At 42.2% G+C, this 19,222-nt stretch overlaps 1 protein-coding gene across 2 annotated transcripts in view; it reads left to right on the top strand.

The window, feature by feature from the left end:
• Positions 1-19,222, top strand: part of stra6 (signaling receptor and transporter of retinol STRA6) — a 230,943-nt gene that overhangs the window by 39,607 nt on the left and 172,114 nt on the right. For both annotated transcript variants that reach the window (XM_031832874.1, XM_031832875.1), the window contains 3 exons: positions 3,527-3,593; positions 7,771-7,847; positions 8,107-8,240. In XM_031832874.1, the coding sequence (XP_031688734.1) occupies positions 3,527-3,593; positions 7,771-7,847; positions 8,107-8,240 (278 nt within the window). The remainder of the gene's footprint in view (positions 1-3,526; positions 3,594-7,770; positions 7,848-8,106; positions 8,241-19,222) is intronic.

Genomic DNA, 19,222 nt, shown 5'->3' with positions numbered 1-19,222 from the left:
TGTGTGGGGTTATGATTTGAATGTTTTGAAATCTGCTTCATACACCGTTGGTTAAATGTTTGAATCATTCATTTGGGTGAACTGCTTCAATACGGTCAAGTCTTTAACTAGATTTGCCTCAGGTGCATAAATAATATCTCCAGACAGTACACGTGGCTGAAACACAAATATCTCCAGACAGTAGATGTGGCTGAGGCTTGGAGGTGATCAGTGTTATTAACTAATATCTCCAGACAGTAGACCTGGCTGAAGCCTGGAGGTGATCGGTGTTATTAACTAATAGTGCCAGACAGTAGATGTGGCTGAGGCTTGGAGGTGATCAGTGTTATTAACTAATATCGCCAGACAGTAGACCTGGCTGAAGCCTGGAGGTGATCGGTGTTATTAACTAATAGTGCCAGACAGTAGATGTGGCTGAAGCCTGGAGGTGATCAGTGTTATTAACTAATATCGCCAGACAGTAGACCTGGCTGAAGCCTGGAGGTGATCAGTGTTATTAACTAATAGTGCCAGACAGTAGACCTGGCTGAAGCCTGGAGGTGATCAGTGTTATTAACTAATAGCGCCAGACAGTAGACCTGGCCGAAGCTTGGAGGTGATCAGTGTTATTAACTAATATCGCCAGACAGTAGACCTGGCTGAAGCCTGGAGGTGATCGGTGTTATTAACTAATAGTGCCAGACAGTAGACCTGGCCGAAGCTTGGAGGTGATCAGTGTTATTAACTAATAGCGCCAGACAGTAGACCTGGCCGAAGCTTGGAGGTGATCAGTGTTATTAACTAATATCGCCAGACAGTAGACGTGGCTGAAGCCTGGAGGTGATCAGTGTTATTAACGTTCTATCTTTTCAGTGTTACTCTGAGCCTAAACGTTCTGTCTTTTCAGTGTTACTCTGAGCCTAACGGTCTGTCTTTTCAGTGTTACTCTGAGCCTAAACGGTCTGTCTTTTCAGTGTTACTCTGAGCCTAAACGGTCTGTCTTTTCAGTGTTACTCTGAGCCTAAACGGTCTGTCTTTTCAGTGTTACTCTGAGCATAAACGGTCTGTCTTTTCAGTGTTACTCTGTGCCTAAACGGTCTGTCTTTTCAGTGTTACTCTGAGCCTAAACGGTCTGTCTTTTCAGTGTTACTCTGAGCCTAAACGGTCTGTCTTTTCAGTGTTACTCTGAGCCTAAACATGCTGTCTTTTCAGTGTTACTCTGAGCCTAAACGGTCTGTCTTTTCAGTGTTACTCTGAGCCTAAACGGTCTGTCTTTTCAGTGTTACTCTGAGCCTAAACGGTCTGTCTTTTCAGTGTTACTCTGAGCCTAAACGTGTTGTCTTTTCAGTGTTACTCTGAGCCTAAAAGGTCTGTCTTTTCAGTGTTACTCTGAGCCTAAACAGTCTGTCTTTTCAGTGTTACTCTGAGCCTAAACGGTCTGTCTTTTCAGTCTGATTATAGCTATGTTGTGTGCTTTTCTTTACTTTCACCCCTTATATTATATTTGAACAATGTTTATGATGGATGACAAATAATTGTTTACCTTTACTCCTTAGGCTTAAAGTCGGACTGGTCAAATGTCTGCGTTGTAATTTGAATTCTACTGCTGTTGCCCATGATAATGCTGTGTTTTACTGAGACCAGGGGATGTATTCTGGCAGCATAAACACATCCAAAACAGGTCCTTTGCTCCAGGGTTTACCTCTAGGTTTAGTAAGACTCAGACACTGGGGAAAGGGAAAGGGGGATACCTAGTCAGTTGGAAAGGGAAAGGGGGATACCTAGTCAGTTGTAAAGGGGGATATCTAGTCAGTTGGAAAGGGGGATACCTAGTCAGTTGTAAAGGGGGATACCTAGTCAGTTGGAAAGGGAAAGGGGGATACCTAGTCAGTTGGAAAGGGAAAGGGGGATACCTAGTCAGTTGTAAAACTGAATGCCTTTGAATGAAATGTGTCTTCACGCATTTAACTCAACCCCTCTGAATCAAAGAGGTGCGGGAGGCTGCCTTAATCGATATCCACGTCTTCGGCGCCCAGGGAACAGTGGGTTAACTGCCTTGTTCAGGGGCAGAACGACAGATTTTTACCTTGTCAGCTCGGGGATTCGATCCAGCAACCTTTCAGTTACTGGCCCAAAGGTCTAACCACTAGGTTACCTGCTGATAGTTTAGTTTAGTAACAGTCACTTGGTTTAGTAACACTAACATACGGCATCGTCCGTGTCAGTCAGCTGTCAATCACACGTCCCTGCTCTAACAACCTGCAGGCTCTTTGTCCTGGGTTGTATTGATTAGGGCACAGTGTAGCAAAAAAATATTCTGCAACAGATATGAATGTTTTACTCAGACATTGTAGCACCTCCGTCTGTCAGCCAAACCTCCCTGCTCTGGCAGGCCTGTGTCTCATTCATTGGGAACAAACGGAAGAAAACAGACTGGTAGGGACTAGTTGAACTTGTCCAATAAGAATTGCTCATTTCAGTTTCAGTTGCAAAAGATTTTGCTATGCTGTGTCCTAATGAATATGAGCCTCTAGGCCTACGTATCATGCACGATATATCCCTGGCATTCCCTGCTAGCATTTCTACTAGCATTAGCTTACTACGAGGCCCAGTAAAAGCCTATCTATCCCACCATTACAGCTGGCATTAGTCAAAGCATTACTGCTACAGTAGCTTTACTATAACTGCTGCTTTACTATGAGACCCAGAAATACCAAAGTTTTTTATGAAGAACTATCCCAAGTATTAGGATTATTCCTACAGTACCCTATGAAGCATTACAGCTGTGAATCGTTGTAGCCTCAACATGAAGCATTACTATGAAGCATTATAGCATTACTATGAAGCATTATACCATTTCTATGAAGCACTATAGTATTACTATGGAATAGTATAGCATTACCATTAAGCATTTTAGCATTATTATGAAGCAATATAGCATTACTATGAAACATTATAGCGTTACCATGAAGCATTACTATGAAGCATTATAGCATTACTATGAAGCATTATACCATTTCTATGAAGCACTATAGTATTACTATGGAATAGTATAGCATTACCATTAAGCATTTTAGCATTATTATGAAGCAATATAGCATTACTATTAAGCATTATAGCATTACTGTTAAGCGTTATAGCATTACTGTTAAGCATTATAGTATTACTTTGAAGCATTGTAGATTTACTATGAGGCAATGTAGCATTACTATGAAGCATCATATTATTACCATGAAGCATTATAGCATTGCCATGAAGCATTATAGTACTACTATGAAGCATTGTAGCATTACTATGAAGCATTATAGCACTGCCATGTTGCGTTATAGCATCACCATGAAGCACTGTAGAATTACCATTAAGCATTATAGCATTTAAATGAAGCATTATAGCATTAATATGAATCATTATTGCATTACCATGAAGCATTATAGCATTCCTATGAACAATTATAACATTATCATGAAGCATTACATTATATACAGCTGTAATACAACTACAGTACCCATAATGCAGTGTGTCTGTGTTTGTGAATGTTACTTTGCAGAGTAATCCCACCATGTGACCCTACAGCTGATGATAGACTCTACCACATCTGCATCTCTGCCATTTCTGTAAGTCCATGATGTACTACACTACCCATCATTCTCTGTTGTTTGTATGTCCATGATGTACCACAGTACCCATAATTCTCTCTTGTCTGTAAGTCCATGATGTACCCATAATGGTCTGTGTAACATATCTGGTTGTATCTGTTATGCTGGGCGTACAGTAAACAACTTTCAAAATCTTAACATTGCTGAACTTCTCACATTAAACAACTACATTTTCTGTAGTTTATGTCTTGCCAACGTAGTGGTACGTAGACTAACTGATCTGACACAGACGGGGGTCCCACTAAACGCAGAACAATAAACTGTGTTCATTTTCATCAAACTTAAAATGTGTAAATATTTGTATGAATATAACAAGATTCAACAACTGAGACATAAATTGAACAAGTTCCACAGACATGTGACTAACAGAAATGGAGTAATGTGTCCCTGAACAAAGGGGGGGTCAAAATCAAAAGTAACAGTCAATATCTGGTGTGGCCACCAGCTGCATTAAGTACTGCAGTGCATCTCCTCCTCATCAACTGCACCAGATTTGCCAGTTCTTGCTGTGAGATGTTACCCCACTCTTCCACCAAGGCACCTGCAAGTTCCCAGACATTTCTGGAGGGAATGACCCTAGCCCTCACCCACCAATCCAACAGGTCCCAACAGGTCAATGCGATTGAGATCCGGGCTCTTCGCTGGCCATGGCAGAACACTGACATTTCTGCCTTGCAGGAAATCACGCACAGAACGAGCAGTATGGCTGGTGGCATTGTCATGCTGGAGGGTCATGTCAGGAAGAGCCTGCAGGAAGTGTACCACATAAGGGAGGAGGATGTCTTCCCTGCAACGCACAGCATTGAGATTGCCTGCAATGACAACAAGCTCAGTCCGATGATGCTGTTTCACACCGCCCCAGACCATGACGGACCCTCCACCTCCAAATCGATCCCGTTCCAGAGTACAGGCCTCGGTGTAACGCTCATTCCTTCGACGATAAACGCGAATCCGACCAGCACCCCTGGTGAGACAAAACTGCAACTCGTCAGTGATGAGCACTTTTTGCCAGTCCTGTCTAGTCCAGCGACGGTGGGTTTGTGCCCATAGGCGACGTTGTTGCCGGTGATGTCAGGTGAGGACCTGCCTTACAACAGGCCTACAAGCCCTCAGTCCAGGCTCTCTCAGCCTATTGCGGACAGTCTGAGCACTGATGGAGGGATTGTCCGTTCCTGGTGTAACTCGGGCAGTTGTTGTTGCCATCCTGTACCTGTCCCGCAGGTGTGATGTTTGGATGTACCGATCCTGTGCAGGTGTTGTTACATGTGGTCTGCCACTGAGAGGACGATCAGCTATCCGTCCTGGCTCCCTGTAGCTCTGTCTTAGGCGTCTCACAGTACGGACATTGCAATTTATTGCCCTGGCCACATCTGCAGTCCTCATGCCTCCTTGCGGCATGCCTAAGGCACATTCACACAGATGAGCAGAGACCCTGGGCATCTTTCTTTTGGTGTTTTTCAGAGTCAGTAGAAAGGCCTCTTTAGTGTCCTAAGTTTTCATAACTGTGACCTTAATTGCCTACCGTCTGTAAGCTCTTAGTGTCTTAACAACCGTTCCACAGGTGCATGTTCATTAATTATTTATGGTTCATTGAACAAGCATGGGAAACAGTGTTTAAACCCTTTACAATGGATTATTACGAATTATCTTTGAAAGACAGGGGCGTTTCTTTTTTTTGCTGAGTTTAGGATGTGACGATCCTCCATACCATAATGTCTCACAAAAACAATGGCGGGATTAGATTGTTAATGCAGCTACAATGAGCTCAAAGCTCACCTAGGTTTCTGTCAGAAATTCACACTTGCCAGAGTTGAAATATCTAGCCAACATTTAGATTTTTAATAACATTGCTAGTGAACTTCCTGTAACAATTTGACACTTTGGCTTTGGTTAAAGGCAGAAATATGGGGACGTCTGGGACTGCTCAATGACGGGATCGGTAGCCCTCAGATTGTGTCTCTGACGAGCATCGTTACGACCGTGCATCCCGAGATTTTGTCTTCGATCTCAAAAACATGTCAGGGACAGCTAAATCAGGGCCAAAATCATGTACACTGTTGCTCTTGTCCACCTGAACCAGACTGTTCTGGCTCTGTCCATCTCAACCAGACTGTTCTGGCTCTGCTCACCTCAACCAGACTGTTCTGTCTCTGTCCACCTGAACCAGACTGTTCTGGCTCTGCTCACCTCAACCAGACTGTTCTGGCTCTGTCCATCTCAACCAGACTATTCTGGCTCTGTCCACCTGAACCAGACTGTTCTGGCTCTGCTCACCTGAACCAGACTGTTCTGGCTCTGTCCACCTGAACCAGACTGTTCTGGCTCTGTTCACCTCAACCAGACTGTTCTGGCTCTGCCCACCTGAACCAGACTGTTCTGGCTCTGCCCACCTCAACTAGACTGTTCTGGTTCTGTCCACCTCAACCAGACTGTTCTGGCTCTGCCCACCTGAACCAGACTGTTCTGGCTCTGCCCACCTCAACTAGACTGTTCTGGTTCTGTTCACCTCAACCAGACTGTTCTGGCTCTGCTCACTTCAACCAGACTGTTCTGGCTCTGTCCACCTGAACCAGACTGTTCTGGCTCTGCTCACCTCAACCAGACTGTTCTGGCTCTGTTCACCTCAACCAGACTGTTCTGGCTCTGCTCACCTCAACCAGACTGTTCTGGCTCTGTTCACCTCAACCAGACTGTTCTGGTTCTGTTCACCTCAACCAGACTGTTCTGGCTCTGCTCACTTCAACCAGACTGTTCTGGCTCTGTCCACCTCAACCAGACAGTTCTGGCTCTGCCCACCTCAACCAGACTGTTCTGGCTCTGTCCACCTCAACAGTTTGACTCAACACAGTTTGGCTCAGCACAGTTTGACTCAGCACAGTTTGGCTCAGCACAGTTTGACTCAGCATAGTTTGACTCAACACAGTTTGACTCAACACAGTGTGACTCAACACAGTGTGACTCAGCACAGCTTGACTCAACACAGTTTGACTCAGCACAGTTTGACTCAGCACAGTTGGACTCAGCAGTTTGACTCAGCACAGTTTGGCTCAGCACAGTTTGACTCAACACAGTTTGACTCAGCACAGTTTGAATCAACACAGGTTGTCTCAGCACAGTAGTTTGAAAAGCTCATTATGACACTATTATGTCATTACCACTTCACACGCGTCTCACTCTCTATCCTCTTCACGTTTACACCACCGCTTCAACCACATTCCCACTCTGTAATCCCAGGTGTAAAATGACTGTCTGATACTGTATAAAGCCATCAGCAACAACTCTTACACGATAAGGTTTTCTAGGTCAATATATAAATCAAATCAAATGTATTTATAAAGCCCTTCTTACATCAGCTGATATCTCAAAGTGCTGTAACACAGTCTATAAAACCCCAAAACAGCAAGCAATGCAGGTGTTGAAGCCAATATACCATGGTCTTTCCTGTAGATAAGATTACAGTCTGATTTCAACACCATTGGTTTGGTCTGTAAGGACCTTATGTAACCTGATGTATTTATTCAGTAGACCTGTAGTGTTATATATCGACGGTACCATAGCTGATAACCCTCCAATTCACAACTAAACTACAGATTAGAAGTTTATTTTTTACTGCGGAGATGATACCAGTCAGTTTGATACCACTCTTTGTACTCAATGTCATGTGTTTTTACTCCAAAAAGGAATTTAAGGCCAAGCACCATACCATAAAAGTAATTTTTTTATTCCGTTTAGCATATCACAATCAACTTTCACCCGTTTGTTTCTATTACCAATATTGTATTAAAATATGCTAATGTATCATTAAATATGTGCAAATGAACTTTTCAGGACACTGGATTAAGTGAACTGCGAAGTCACTCTAGGTCAATACTGCTCAGTGAGCTGTGAAGTCCTGACTAATGGTGACCCAGTGAGATCATAGACTGGGGGAAACCCTTTTGTTGTGGGGTCCCCCCCCCCAGTCTTTGGTCTGACCCAGGGGAGAGGGCAGGGGGTCCCAAGAGGACTGAGGTGAAGGCAAGGGGTCCACAGCTGCACAAGTGTCAAGGGTCATATGGGTCGGGAAGACGGACCAGACTGGGATAACTGAAATGTCTCCTGGACTAATTAGTCTGTCTCCCGTTCTGTGGTGCAGCTGGTGGTCATGTTGATCCTAGCATTCCTTGCCAGGAGGATGAAGCTGGCGGATGGGCAGAAAAGAAGTTTACTCAGGTGAGATCCCCTTCTCTTACCCCATATTATAATCTTAGACTTCAACAAATACCTTTAAATGGCATCCTAATCCTCCCTTCTGTGGGAAAGTGAAATTACAAACGGAACAGGACTTTTTTTATCTTATTTAAATGATATTCCCCCCCCCCAACCCTGCTGTCCACACTGTTGCATCACCCTGCCATGACATCATATATCAAACCTGAAGCAGCTTGGTTCTAACATCCTGGTTCTAAATATTTTCCTGTTTGATCCCCAGCCCAGTGAACTTCCTGGACCACACGCAACACAAGGGCTTAGCTGTAGCAGTGTTTGGAGTGCTGTTCTGCAAACTGTTTGGTCTGGTCATAGCACCAAACCCTCTTCCCTTCACGACAGACCAAGCCAACAAACGTAAGGAGCAGGAAGATGTAGAAAATTGTGAAATGATAGATCGGAGTAGTGTTTTGTTCCACAATTATTAGGAGTTCACAGCGAAACCTATTGTCATTCTTAGATCATTATTTTCTCTTTAAAGGGAAACTTCACCGCTACACTCTATTTGGGGTGTTTTTCCTGTCAGACATCCTGTTAGACATTCTGTCAGACATCATATCCTGTCAGACATCACATCCTGTCAGACGTCACATCCTGTCAGACATCCTGTCAGACATCACATCCTGTCAGACATCCTGTCATACATCACATCCTGTCAGACATCCTGTCAGACATCACATCCTGTCAGACATCCTGTCAGACATCACATCCTGTCAGACGTCATGTCCCTGACATAATACTGTTTCAGACATAATATTTACTGATGAAAGGTGTTTCAGACATAATACTACTGATGAAAAGGTATTTCAGACAATACTACTGATGAAAGGTGTTTCAGACATCATTCTGAGTAATGAAAGGTGTTTCAGACATAATACTACTGATGAAAGGTGTTTCAGACATAATACTACTGATGAAAGGTGTTTCAGACATAATATTTACTGATGAAAGGTGTTTCAGACAATACTACTGATGAAAGGTGTTTCAGACATAATACTACTGATGAAAGGTGTTTCAGACATAATATTTACTGATGAAATGTGCTTCAGACATAATACTTAGTGATGAAAGGTGTTTCAGACATAATACTTAGTGATTAAAGGTGATTCAGACATAATACTACTGATGAAAGGTGCTTCAGACATAATACTTAGTGATGAAAGGTGTTTCAGACATAATACTGCTGATGAAAGGTGTTTCAGACATAATACTACTGATGAAAGGTGCTTCCGACATAATACTACTGATGAAAGGTGTTTCAGACATAATAATTAGTGATGAAACGTGTTTCAGATATCATTCTAAATGATGAAAGGTGTTTCAGACATAATACTACCAATGAAAGGTGTTTCAGACATCATTCTAAGAGATGAAAGGTGTTTCAGACATAATACTACTGATGAAAGGTTTTTCAGACATAATACTACTGATGAAAGGTGTTTCAGACATAATACTACTGATGAAAGGTGTTTCAGACATAATACTACTGATGAAAGGTGCTTCAGACATAATACTACTGATGAAAGGTGTTTCAGACATAATACTACTGATGAAAGGTGTTTCAGACATAATACTGCTGATGAAAGGTGCTTCAGACATAATACTACTGATGAAAGGTGCTTCAGACATAATACTTATTGATGAAAGGTGTTTCAGACATAATACTGCTGATGAAAGGTGTTTCAGACATAATACTACTGATGAAAGGTGTTTCAGACATAATACTACTGATGAAAGGTGTTTCAGACATAATACTTAGTGATGAAAGGTGTTTCAGACATAATACTGCTGATGAAAGGTGTTTCAGACATAATACTTAGTGATGAAAGGTGTTTCAGGATGTGTAAAACATGAAGACTGATTATCGGGATGTGTAAAACATGAAGACTAATTATCAGGATGTGTAAAACATGAAGACTAATTATCAGGATGTGTAAAACATGAAGACTGATTATCAGGATGTGTAAAACATGAAGACTGATTATCGGGATGTGTAAAACATGAAGACTGATTATCAGGATGTGTAAAACATGAAGACTGATTATCAGGATGTGTAAAACATGAATACTGATTATCAGGATGTGTAAAACATGAAGACTGATTATCGGGATGTGTAAAACATGATGACTGATTATCAGGATGTGTAAAACATGAAGACTGATAATCAGGATGTGTAAAACATGAAGACTAATTATCAGGATGTGTAAACAAACAATAAACCAAGTGAATCTGTCAACAAAAAAGGGTTTGGTTGACTGATGTTTTATTGCACTCACAGTCATTAATGGAGCATTGAGATGGGTTGTTAGCAAAGATGTGACAAGTTTGAGGGGGGCTTGACGTGTAGACAGTCAAGTTGTTACAATTGTTGTTACAGTTGAAGTCGGAAGTTTACATACACTTAGGTTGGAGTCATTAAAACAAATTTTTTCAACCAGTCCACACATTTCTTGTTAACGAACTATAGTTTTGGCAAGTTGGTTAGTCATTTTTCCAACAGTTGTTTACGGACAGATTATTTTACTTATATTTCACTGTATCACAATTCTAGTGGGTCAGAAGTTTACATACACTAAGTTGACTGTGCCTTTAAACAGCTTGGAAAATTCCAGAAAATTATGGCATGGCTTTAGAAGATTCTGATAGGTTAATTGACATCATTTTAGACATCATTTTAATTTTGGTGTACCTGTGGATGTATTTCAAGTCCTACCTCCAAACTCAGTGCCTCTTTGCTTGACATCATGGGAAAATCAAAAGAAATCAGCCAAGACCTCAGAAAAAAAATTGTAGACCTCCACAAGTCTGGTTCATCCTTGGGAGCAATTTCCAAACACCTGAATGTACCATGTTCATCTGTACAAACAATAGTACGCAAGTATAAACATCATGGGACCACGCAGCTGTCATACCGCTCAGGAAGGAGACACGTTCTGTCTCCTAGAGATGAACGTACTTTGGTGCGAAAACTGCAAATCAATCCCAGAACAACAGAAAAGGACCTTGTGAAGATGCTGGAGGAAACGGGTACAAAAGTATCTATATCCACAGTAAAACGAGTCCTATATCGACATAACCTGAAAGTCGCTCAGCAAGGAAGAAGCCACTGCTCCAAAACCGCCATAAAAAACCCAGACTACGGTTTGCAACTGCACATGGGGACAAAGATCGTACTTTTGGAGAAATGTCCTCTGATCTAATGAAACAAAAATAGAACTGTTTGGCCATAATGACCATCATTATGTTCGGAGGAAAAAGGGGGAGGCTTGCAAGCCGAAAAACACCATCTGTGAAGCAAGGTGGTGGCAGCATCATGTTGTGGGGGTGCTTTGCTGCAGGAGGGACTGGTGCACTTCAGAAAATAGATGGCATCATGAGGCTGGAAAATTATGTGGATATATTGAAGCAACATCTCAAGACATCAGTCAGGAAGTTAAAGCTTGGACACAAATGGGTCTTCCAAATGGACAATGACCCCAAGCATACTTCCAAAGTTGTTATAAAATATCTTAAGGACTGGTATTGGAGGTATTGGAGCAGCTATCACAAAGCCCTGACCTCAATCCTACAGAACATTTGTGGACAGAACTGTACAAGTGTGTGCGAGCAATGAGGCCTACAAACCTGACTCAGTTACACCAGCTCTGTCAGGTGGAGTGGGACAAAATTTACCTAACTTATTGTGGGAATCTTGTGGAAGGCTACCCGAAACGTTTGACCCAAGATAAACAATTTAAAGGCAATGCTACCAAATACTAATTGAGTGTATGTAAACTTCTGACCCACTGGGAATGTGATGAAAGAAGTAAAAGCTGAAATAATTCATTCTCTCTACCATTATTCTGACATTTCACATTCTTAAAATAAAGTGGTGATCCTAACTTACCCAAGACAGGGAATGTTTACTATGATTAAATGTCAGGAATGGTGAAAAGCTGAGTTGAAATGTATTTGGCTAAGGTGTATGTAAACTTCCGACTTCATCTGTATGTATGAGCACCTACAGTTGTGTTGTTGAGTAGACAGTCACTGCCAACAATAGAGTGAATAGGCTAGTAGAGAGACTAACAGACCCTTTCCACCATGTCAAATAACTGACTGGGTGTGAAAAGTTGGAGGAGCACTTGTCTTGTAGACAGTGGTGAGTTTCTCTTTAACTGTTTTAAAGTCATCCCTGAGCGGTTTCCTTCCTCTTCGGCAACTGAGTTAGGAAGGATGTCTGTATCTTTGTGGTGACTGGGGGCATTGATGCAGCATCCAAAGTGTAATTATTAACTTCAATGTTTGCTTTTTAAACTTCCCTGGTCTTTGTGGTTGAGTCTGTGCTTGAAATTCACTGAGAGACATAGGGACCTTACAATTATCTGTATGTGTAGGGTACAGAGATGAGTTAGTCATTTTGTGTTGGCCAGTGACCAACACAAATTCTAATTGAATCCATTTTAGATTCAGACTGTAACACAATAACATTTTGAAAAGGTCAAGGAGTATGAATACTGTCTGAAGGCACTGTGGATCGAGAACTGTTATCAGCTGAATTTAGCAGTATGCTATAGACCGTAGCAGGTGACATCAGCTGTTGTTTGTCAGTACTGTGATTTCCCATTGTAGCCAATTCAATTGCAGAAATTCCATAACCAATTTTTGGTGAATTCAATACCGATTTTGATACAGAATTTGGAGTTTTAATCACTTGGTAATTCATCAACAAAATTGAAATCAGCAAAAAACGTAGCTCGTCAACATTTACTTGTTGTTTCTGAACTTTTATTTTCCTCGATCATGATGGAGAGAAATGTGAAAATATCTTAAATATATGTGGATTTTTGGTAACAGTATTCTCATGGGTCCTTTATGTTGTTGCTCATGGGTCCTTTATGTTGCTGCTCGTGGGTCCTTTCTGTTGTTGCTCACGGGTCCTTTAAGACAAGTTGCTGCTCATGGGTCCTTTATGTTGTTGCTCATGGGTCCGTTAAGACATATTGTTGCTCATGGGTCCTTTAAGACATGTTGTTGCTCATGGGTCCTTTATGTTGCTGCTCATGGGTCCTTTAAGACATGTTGCTGCTCATGGGTCCTTTATGTTGCTGCTCATGGGTCCTTTATGTTGTTGCTCATGGGTCCGTTAAGACATGTTGTTGCTCATGGGTCCTTTATGTTGTTGCTCATGGGTCCTTTCTGTTGTTGCTCATGGGTCCTTTATGTTGTTGCTCATGGGTCCTTTCTGTTGTTGCTCATGGGTCCTTTATGTTGTTGCTCATGGGTCCTCTATGTTGCTGCTCATGGGTCCTTTAAGACATGTTGTTGCTCATGGGTCCTTTATGTTGCTGCTCGTGGGTCCTCTATGTTGCTGCTCATGGGTCCTTTAAGACAAGTTGCTGCTCATGGGTCCTTTATGTTGCTGCTCGTGGGTCCTCTATGTTGCTGCTCATGGGTCCTTTAAGACATGTTGTTGCTCATGGGTCCTTTATGTTGTTCCTCATGGGTCCTTTCTGTTGTTGCTCACGGGTCCTTTAAGACATGTTGTTGCTCATGGGTCCTTTATGTTGTTGCTCATGGGTCCTTTATGTTGTTGCTCATGGGTCCTTTAAGACATGTTGTTGGTCATGGGTCCTTTAAGACATGTTGTTGCTCACGGGTCCTTTATGTTGTTGCTCATGGGTCCTTTAAGACATGTTGTTGCTCACGGGTCCTTTATGTTGTTGCTCATGGGTCCTTTAAGACATGTTGTTGCTCATGGGTCCTTTATGTTGTTGCTCATGGGTCCTTTATGTTGTTGCTCATGGGTCCTTTAAGACATGTTGTTGCTCACGGGTCCTTTATGTTGTTGCTCATGGGTCCTTTATGTTGTTGCTCATGGGTCCTTTATGTTGTTGCTCATGGGTCCTTTATGTTGCTGCTCGTGGGTCCTTTATGTTGCTGCTCGTGGGTCCTTTATGTTGCTGCTCACGGGTCCTTTAAGACATGTTGTTGCTCACGGGTCCTTTATGTTGTTGCTCATGGGTCCTTTAAGAAATGTTGTTGCTCATGGGTCCTTTATGTTGTTGCTCATGGGTCCTTTAAGACATGTTGTTGCTCATGGGTCCTTTCTGTTGTTGCTCACGGGTCCTTTAAGACAAGTTGCTGCTCATGGGTCCTTTATGTTGCTGCTCATGGGTCCTTTAAGACATGTTGTTGCTCATGGGTCCTTTATGTTGTTGCTCATGGGTCCTTTAAGACATGTTGTTGCTCATGGGTCCTTTATGTTGTTGCTCATGGGTCCTTTATGTTGTTGCTCATGGGTCCTTTCTGTTGTTGCTCATGGGTCCTTTATGTTGTTGCTCATGGGTCCTTTATGTTGTTGCTCATGGGTCCTTTAAGACATGTTGTTGCTCATGGGTCCTTTATGTTGCTGCCCATGGGTCCTTTAAGACATGTTGTTGCTCATGGGTCCTTTATGTTGTTGCTCATGGGTCCTTTATGTTGCTGCTCATGGGTCCTTTAAGACATGTTGTTGCTCATGGGTCCTTTATGTTGTTGCTCATGGGTCCTTTATGTTGCTGCTCATGGGTCCTTTAAGACATGTTGTTGCTCATGGGTCCTTTCTGTTGTTGCTCATGGGTCCTTTAAGACATGTTGCTGCTCATGGGTCCTTTATGTTGCTGCTCATGGGTCCTTTCTGTTGCTGCTCATGGGTTCTTTATGTTGCTGCTCATGGGTTCTTTATGTTGCTGCTCATGGGTCCTTTAAGACATGTTGCCACTCACGGGTCCTTTATGTTGTTGCTCATGGGTCCTTTATGTTGCTGCTCATGGGTCCTTTATGTTGCTGCTCATGGGTCCTTTAAGAAATGTTGTTGCTCATGGGTCCTTTATGTTGTTGCTCATGGGTCCTTTAAGACATGTTGTTGCTCATGGGTCCTTTCTGTTGTTGCTCACGGGTCCTTTAAGACATGTTGTTGCTCATGGGTCCTTTATGTTGTTGCTCATGGGTCCTTTATGTTGTTGCTCATGGGTCCTTTAAGACATGTTGTTGGTCATGGGTCCTTTAAGACATGTTGTTGCTCACGGGTCCTTTATGTTGTTGCTCATGGGTCCTTTAAGACATGTTGTTGCTCACGGGTCCTTTATGTTGTTGCTCATGGGTCCTTTAAGACATGTTGTTGCTCATGGGTCCTTTATGTTGTTGCTCATGGGTCCTTTATGTTGTTGCTCATGGGTCCTTTAAGACATGTTGTTGCTCACGGGTCCTTTATGTTGTTGCTCATGGGTCCTTTATGTTGTTGCTCATGGGTCCTTTATGTTGTTGCTCATGGGTCCTTTATGTTGCTGCTCGTGGGTCCTTTATGTTGCTGCTCACGGGTCCTTTAAGACATGTTGTTGCTCACGGGTCCTTTATGTTGTTGCTCATGGGTCCTTTAAGAAATGTTGTTGCTCATGGGTCCTTTATGTTGTTGCTCATGGGTCCTTTAAGACATGTTGTTGCTCATGGGTCCTTTCTGTTGTTGCTCACGGGTCCTTTAAGACAAGTTGCTGCTCATGGGTCCTTTATGTTGCTGCTCATGGGTCCTTTAAGACATGTTGTTGCTCATGGGTCCTTTATGTTGTTGCTCATGGGTCCTTTAAGACATGTTGTTGCTCATGGGTCCTTTATGTTGTTGCTCATGGGTCCTTTATGTTGTTGCTCATGGGTCCTTTCTGTTGTTGCTCATGGGTCCTTTATGTTGTTGCTCATGGGTCCTTTATGTTGTTGCTCATGGGTCCTTTAAGACATGTTGTTGCTCATGGGTCCTTTATGTTGCTGCCCATGGGTCCTTTAAGACATGTTGTTGCTCATGGGTCCTTTATGTTGTTGCTCATGGGTCCTTTATGTTGCTGCTCATGGGTCCTTTAAGACATGTTGTTGCTCATGGGTCCTTTATGTTGTTGCTCATGGGTCCTTTATGTTGCTGCTCATGGGTCCTTTAAGACATGTTGTTGCTCATGGGTCCTTTAAGACATGTTGTTGCTCATGGGTCCTTTCTGTTGTTGCTCACGGGTCCTTTAAGACAAGTTGCTGCTCATGGGTCCTTTATGTTGCTGCTCATGGGTCCTTTAAGACATGTTGTTGCTCATGGGTCCTTTATGTTGTTGCTCATGGGTCCTTTAAGACATGTTGTTGCTCATGGGTCCTTTATGTTGTTGCTCATGGGTCCTTTATGTTGTTGCTCATGGGTCCTTTCTGTTGTTGCTCATGGGTCCTTTATGTTGTTGCTCATGGGTCCTTTATGTTGTTGCTCATGGGTCCTTTAAGACATGTTGTTGCTCATGGGTCCTTTATGTTGCTGCCCATGGGTCCTTTAAGACATGTTGTTGCTCATGGGTCCTTTATGTTGTTGCTCATGGGTCCTTTAAGACATGTTGTTGCTCATGGGTACTTTATGTTGTTGCTCATGGGTCCTTTATGTTGTTGCTCATGGGTCCTTTCTGTTGTTGCTCATGGGTCCTTTCTGTTGTTGCTCATGGGTCCTTTAAGACATGTTGTTGCTCATGGGTCCTTTATGTTGTTGCTCATGGGTCCTTTATGTTGCTGCTCATGGGTCCTTTATGTTGCTGCTCATGGGTCCTTTAAGACATGTTGCCACTCACGGGTCCTTTATGTTGTTGCTCATGGGTCCTTTAAGACAAATTGCTGCTCATGGGTCCTTTATGTTGCTGCTCATGGGTCCTTTAAGATGGAAATGACCTCAAGTCAATAATAACCATTGGGTGATTGGTTGAGGCTTCTTGGGTCCATGACATTACTCTGAGCCCTTCCCAAAACACAAAACATGGCGGGCAGTTTTTCTCGCCTCGGTTCTGAAACCAGTAGTAACCACCAACTTCAATGACAGTTAATTAAAACATTCCTGTGACAATAACACTGTTACCTAGCAGGGCTTGCTAGCTAACTGCAGTGTGTGAATCATCTCAGTAGTTCTTTTGTAAAACAGCTCACCTAGCGGAATTCTAATTTGCGACGCTAGCTAGCTAACGCATTAGCTCGGCTGCTTCTAGACTCGGGAGCTCATGAGGGTTCAGGAGCCAGTGAGTTTGATAATTTCACCATGGGCAACAACAGCTTGTTACAAATTAGTTTTCAGCCAAATATGTTAAGCTAATGGTTAGTTTATCCATTGCCCAATGAATTTAGAAGGATAGCTACTGACTGAAATTGAGCTAGACTCTGGAGCCCACTGGTTAGACATGATTACACCACGGGCAACAATAACTGGCAACTATTTCGTTTCCTGTAAAATATGTCAAACTCATCGTTAGTTTTTCTACTGACCACTGCATTTAGACACCTTACATCAGTTTTTAAAGGCCCAGTAAGTCAACAGAAGTTGGCAGATTAATTACTCACAAACAACAGCTGCAAATTCCAACAAAACTATATCAGGTTTTAATGTTCTAACAGCACTATCATGAGCAAAGACATTTGTGGGGTTAGAGTGCCGTATTAACATGTATTTCATTTCATAGAACAAATGTTGTTGTTTTTAGCACATTTGTCAAACTGGCTTTAGCCACAGAGGGAACAGGCCTGGGAGGAATTGCCTTGCAACATATACCTAGGAGGGAATCAAAGTCAGCATAGCGCAACAAATTCCCATGATTTGTGAATGTGTTCGGGTTGAACAGCTAGCGCGACATCTAAAATGGAAAAAAATCTATACGATTTCATCTAATAGGGTGTATCTTACAAAATAACTACATTTTGGTCTCTACCAGTCATTAACTATTTACACATAATAGACATATTGGAACATTTATGGACAAACTTATACTCCACCTTTAATGGCTTTGAGAATAACAAAAAAATCTGCATTAAAATATGTCCGTGCTGTACCTTTATCACTGTGTCATCCTGTGTTCTTTCACAAAAGAGGGCAACTGAGAACTTTAATGGATTTTGTAAATCTACTTTTGGAGCTTTATTCTGCCAATATGAGGTCTTTCTGAATCCTTGTGTCCGACATGGCCGGTTCTAGACAGCCCTGTGGGTCTGTGAAGCATTGTGGATAGTGAGTCATACTCCTAACCAGTTATTATAGTCTGTCTGATGCACTGTTTGATTTACTAGCTGGGGACTCTGTTCAAAAGAAAAGCAAAGCTCGAGTCAGAGGTGTAAAAACCAATATGTTAACACAATACTCAGAACAGTTGGATCATTCAATAGTTGTAACTATAGCAACCAGAGCAATAGTTGTAACTATAGCAACTATAGCAATAGTTGTTGTTACATAATATGATTGTCTTTTCTTTTCGACTAAAGCTAAAGCTTTATACGCTTTGTATTGAAATTACGGAAGACGTTACTAAGCAACCAGTACCCCACTGTTATACTGTACACACACTGAGGGACAGTATAGTAACAGACTTTACTAAGCAACCAGTACCCCACTGTTATACTGTACACACACTGAGGGACAGTATAGTAACAGACTTTACTAAGCAACCAGTACCCCACTGTTATACTGTACACACACTGAGGGACAGTATAGTAACAGACTTTACTAAGCAACCAGTACCCCACTGTTATACTGTACACACACTGAGGGACAGTATAGTAACAGACTTTACTAAGCAACCAGTACCCCACTGTTATACTGTACACACACTGAGGGACAGTATAGTAACAGACTTTAGTAAGCAACCAGTACCCCACTGTTATACTGTACACACACTGAGAGACAGTATAGTAACAGACTTTACTAAGCAACCAGTACCCCACTGTTATACTGTACACACACTGAGAGACAGTATAGTAACAGACTTTACTAAGCAACCAGTACCCCACTGTTATACTGTACACACACTGAGAGACAGTATAGTAACAGACTTTACTAAGCAACCAGTACCGCACTGTTATACTGTACACACACTGAGAGACAGTATAGTAACAGACTTTACTAAGCAACCAGTACCATACTGTTATACTGTACACACACTGAGAGACAGTATAGTAACAGACTTTACTAAGCAACCAGTACCCCACTGTTATACTGTACACACACTGAGGGACAGTATAGTAACAGACTTTACTAAGCAACCAGTACCCCACTGTTATACTGTACACACACTGAGAGACAGTATAGTAACAGACTTTACTAAGCAACCAGTACCCCACTGTTATACTGTACACACACTGAGGGACAGTATAGTAACAGACTTTACTAAGCAACCAGTACCCCACTGTTATACTGTACACACACTTAGGGACAGTATAGTAACAGACTTTACTAAGCAACCAGTACCCCACTGTTATACTGTACACACAAGCTCAAACAGCTGAGAGACAGTATAGTAACGGCTGAGGGAAAGTATAGTAACAGCTGA

The sequence above is a fragment of the Oncorhynchus kisutch genome, linkage group LG10, assembly GCF_002021735.2.
Source record: "Oncorhynchus kisutch isolate 150728-3 linkage group LG10, Okis_V2, whole genome shotgun sequence".
NCBI lineage: Eukaryota > Metazoa > Chordata > Actinopteri > Salmoniformes > Salmonidae > Oncorhynchus > Oncorhynchus kisutch.
The sequence above is the reverse complement of the archived record's forward strand: the minus strand, read 5'-3'. Positions and strand labels throughout refer to the sequence as shown.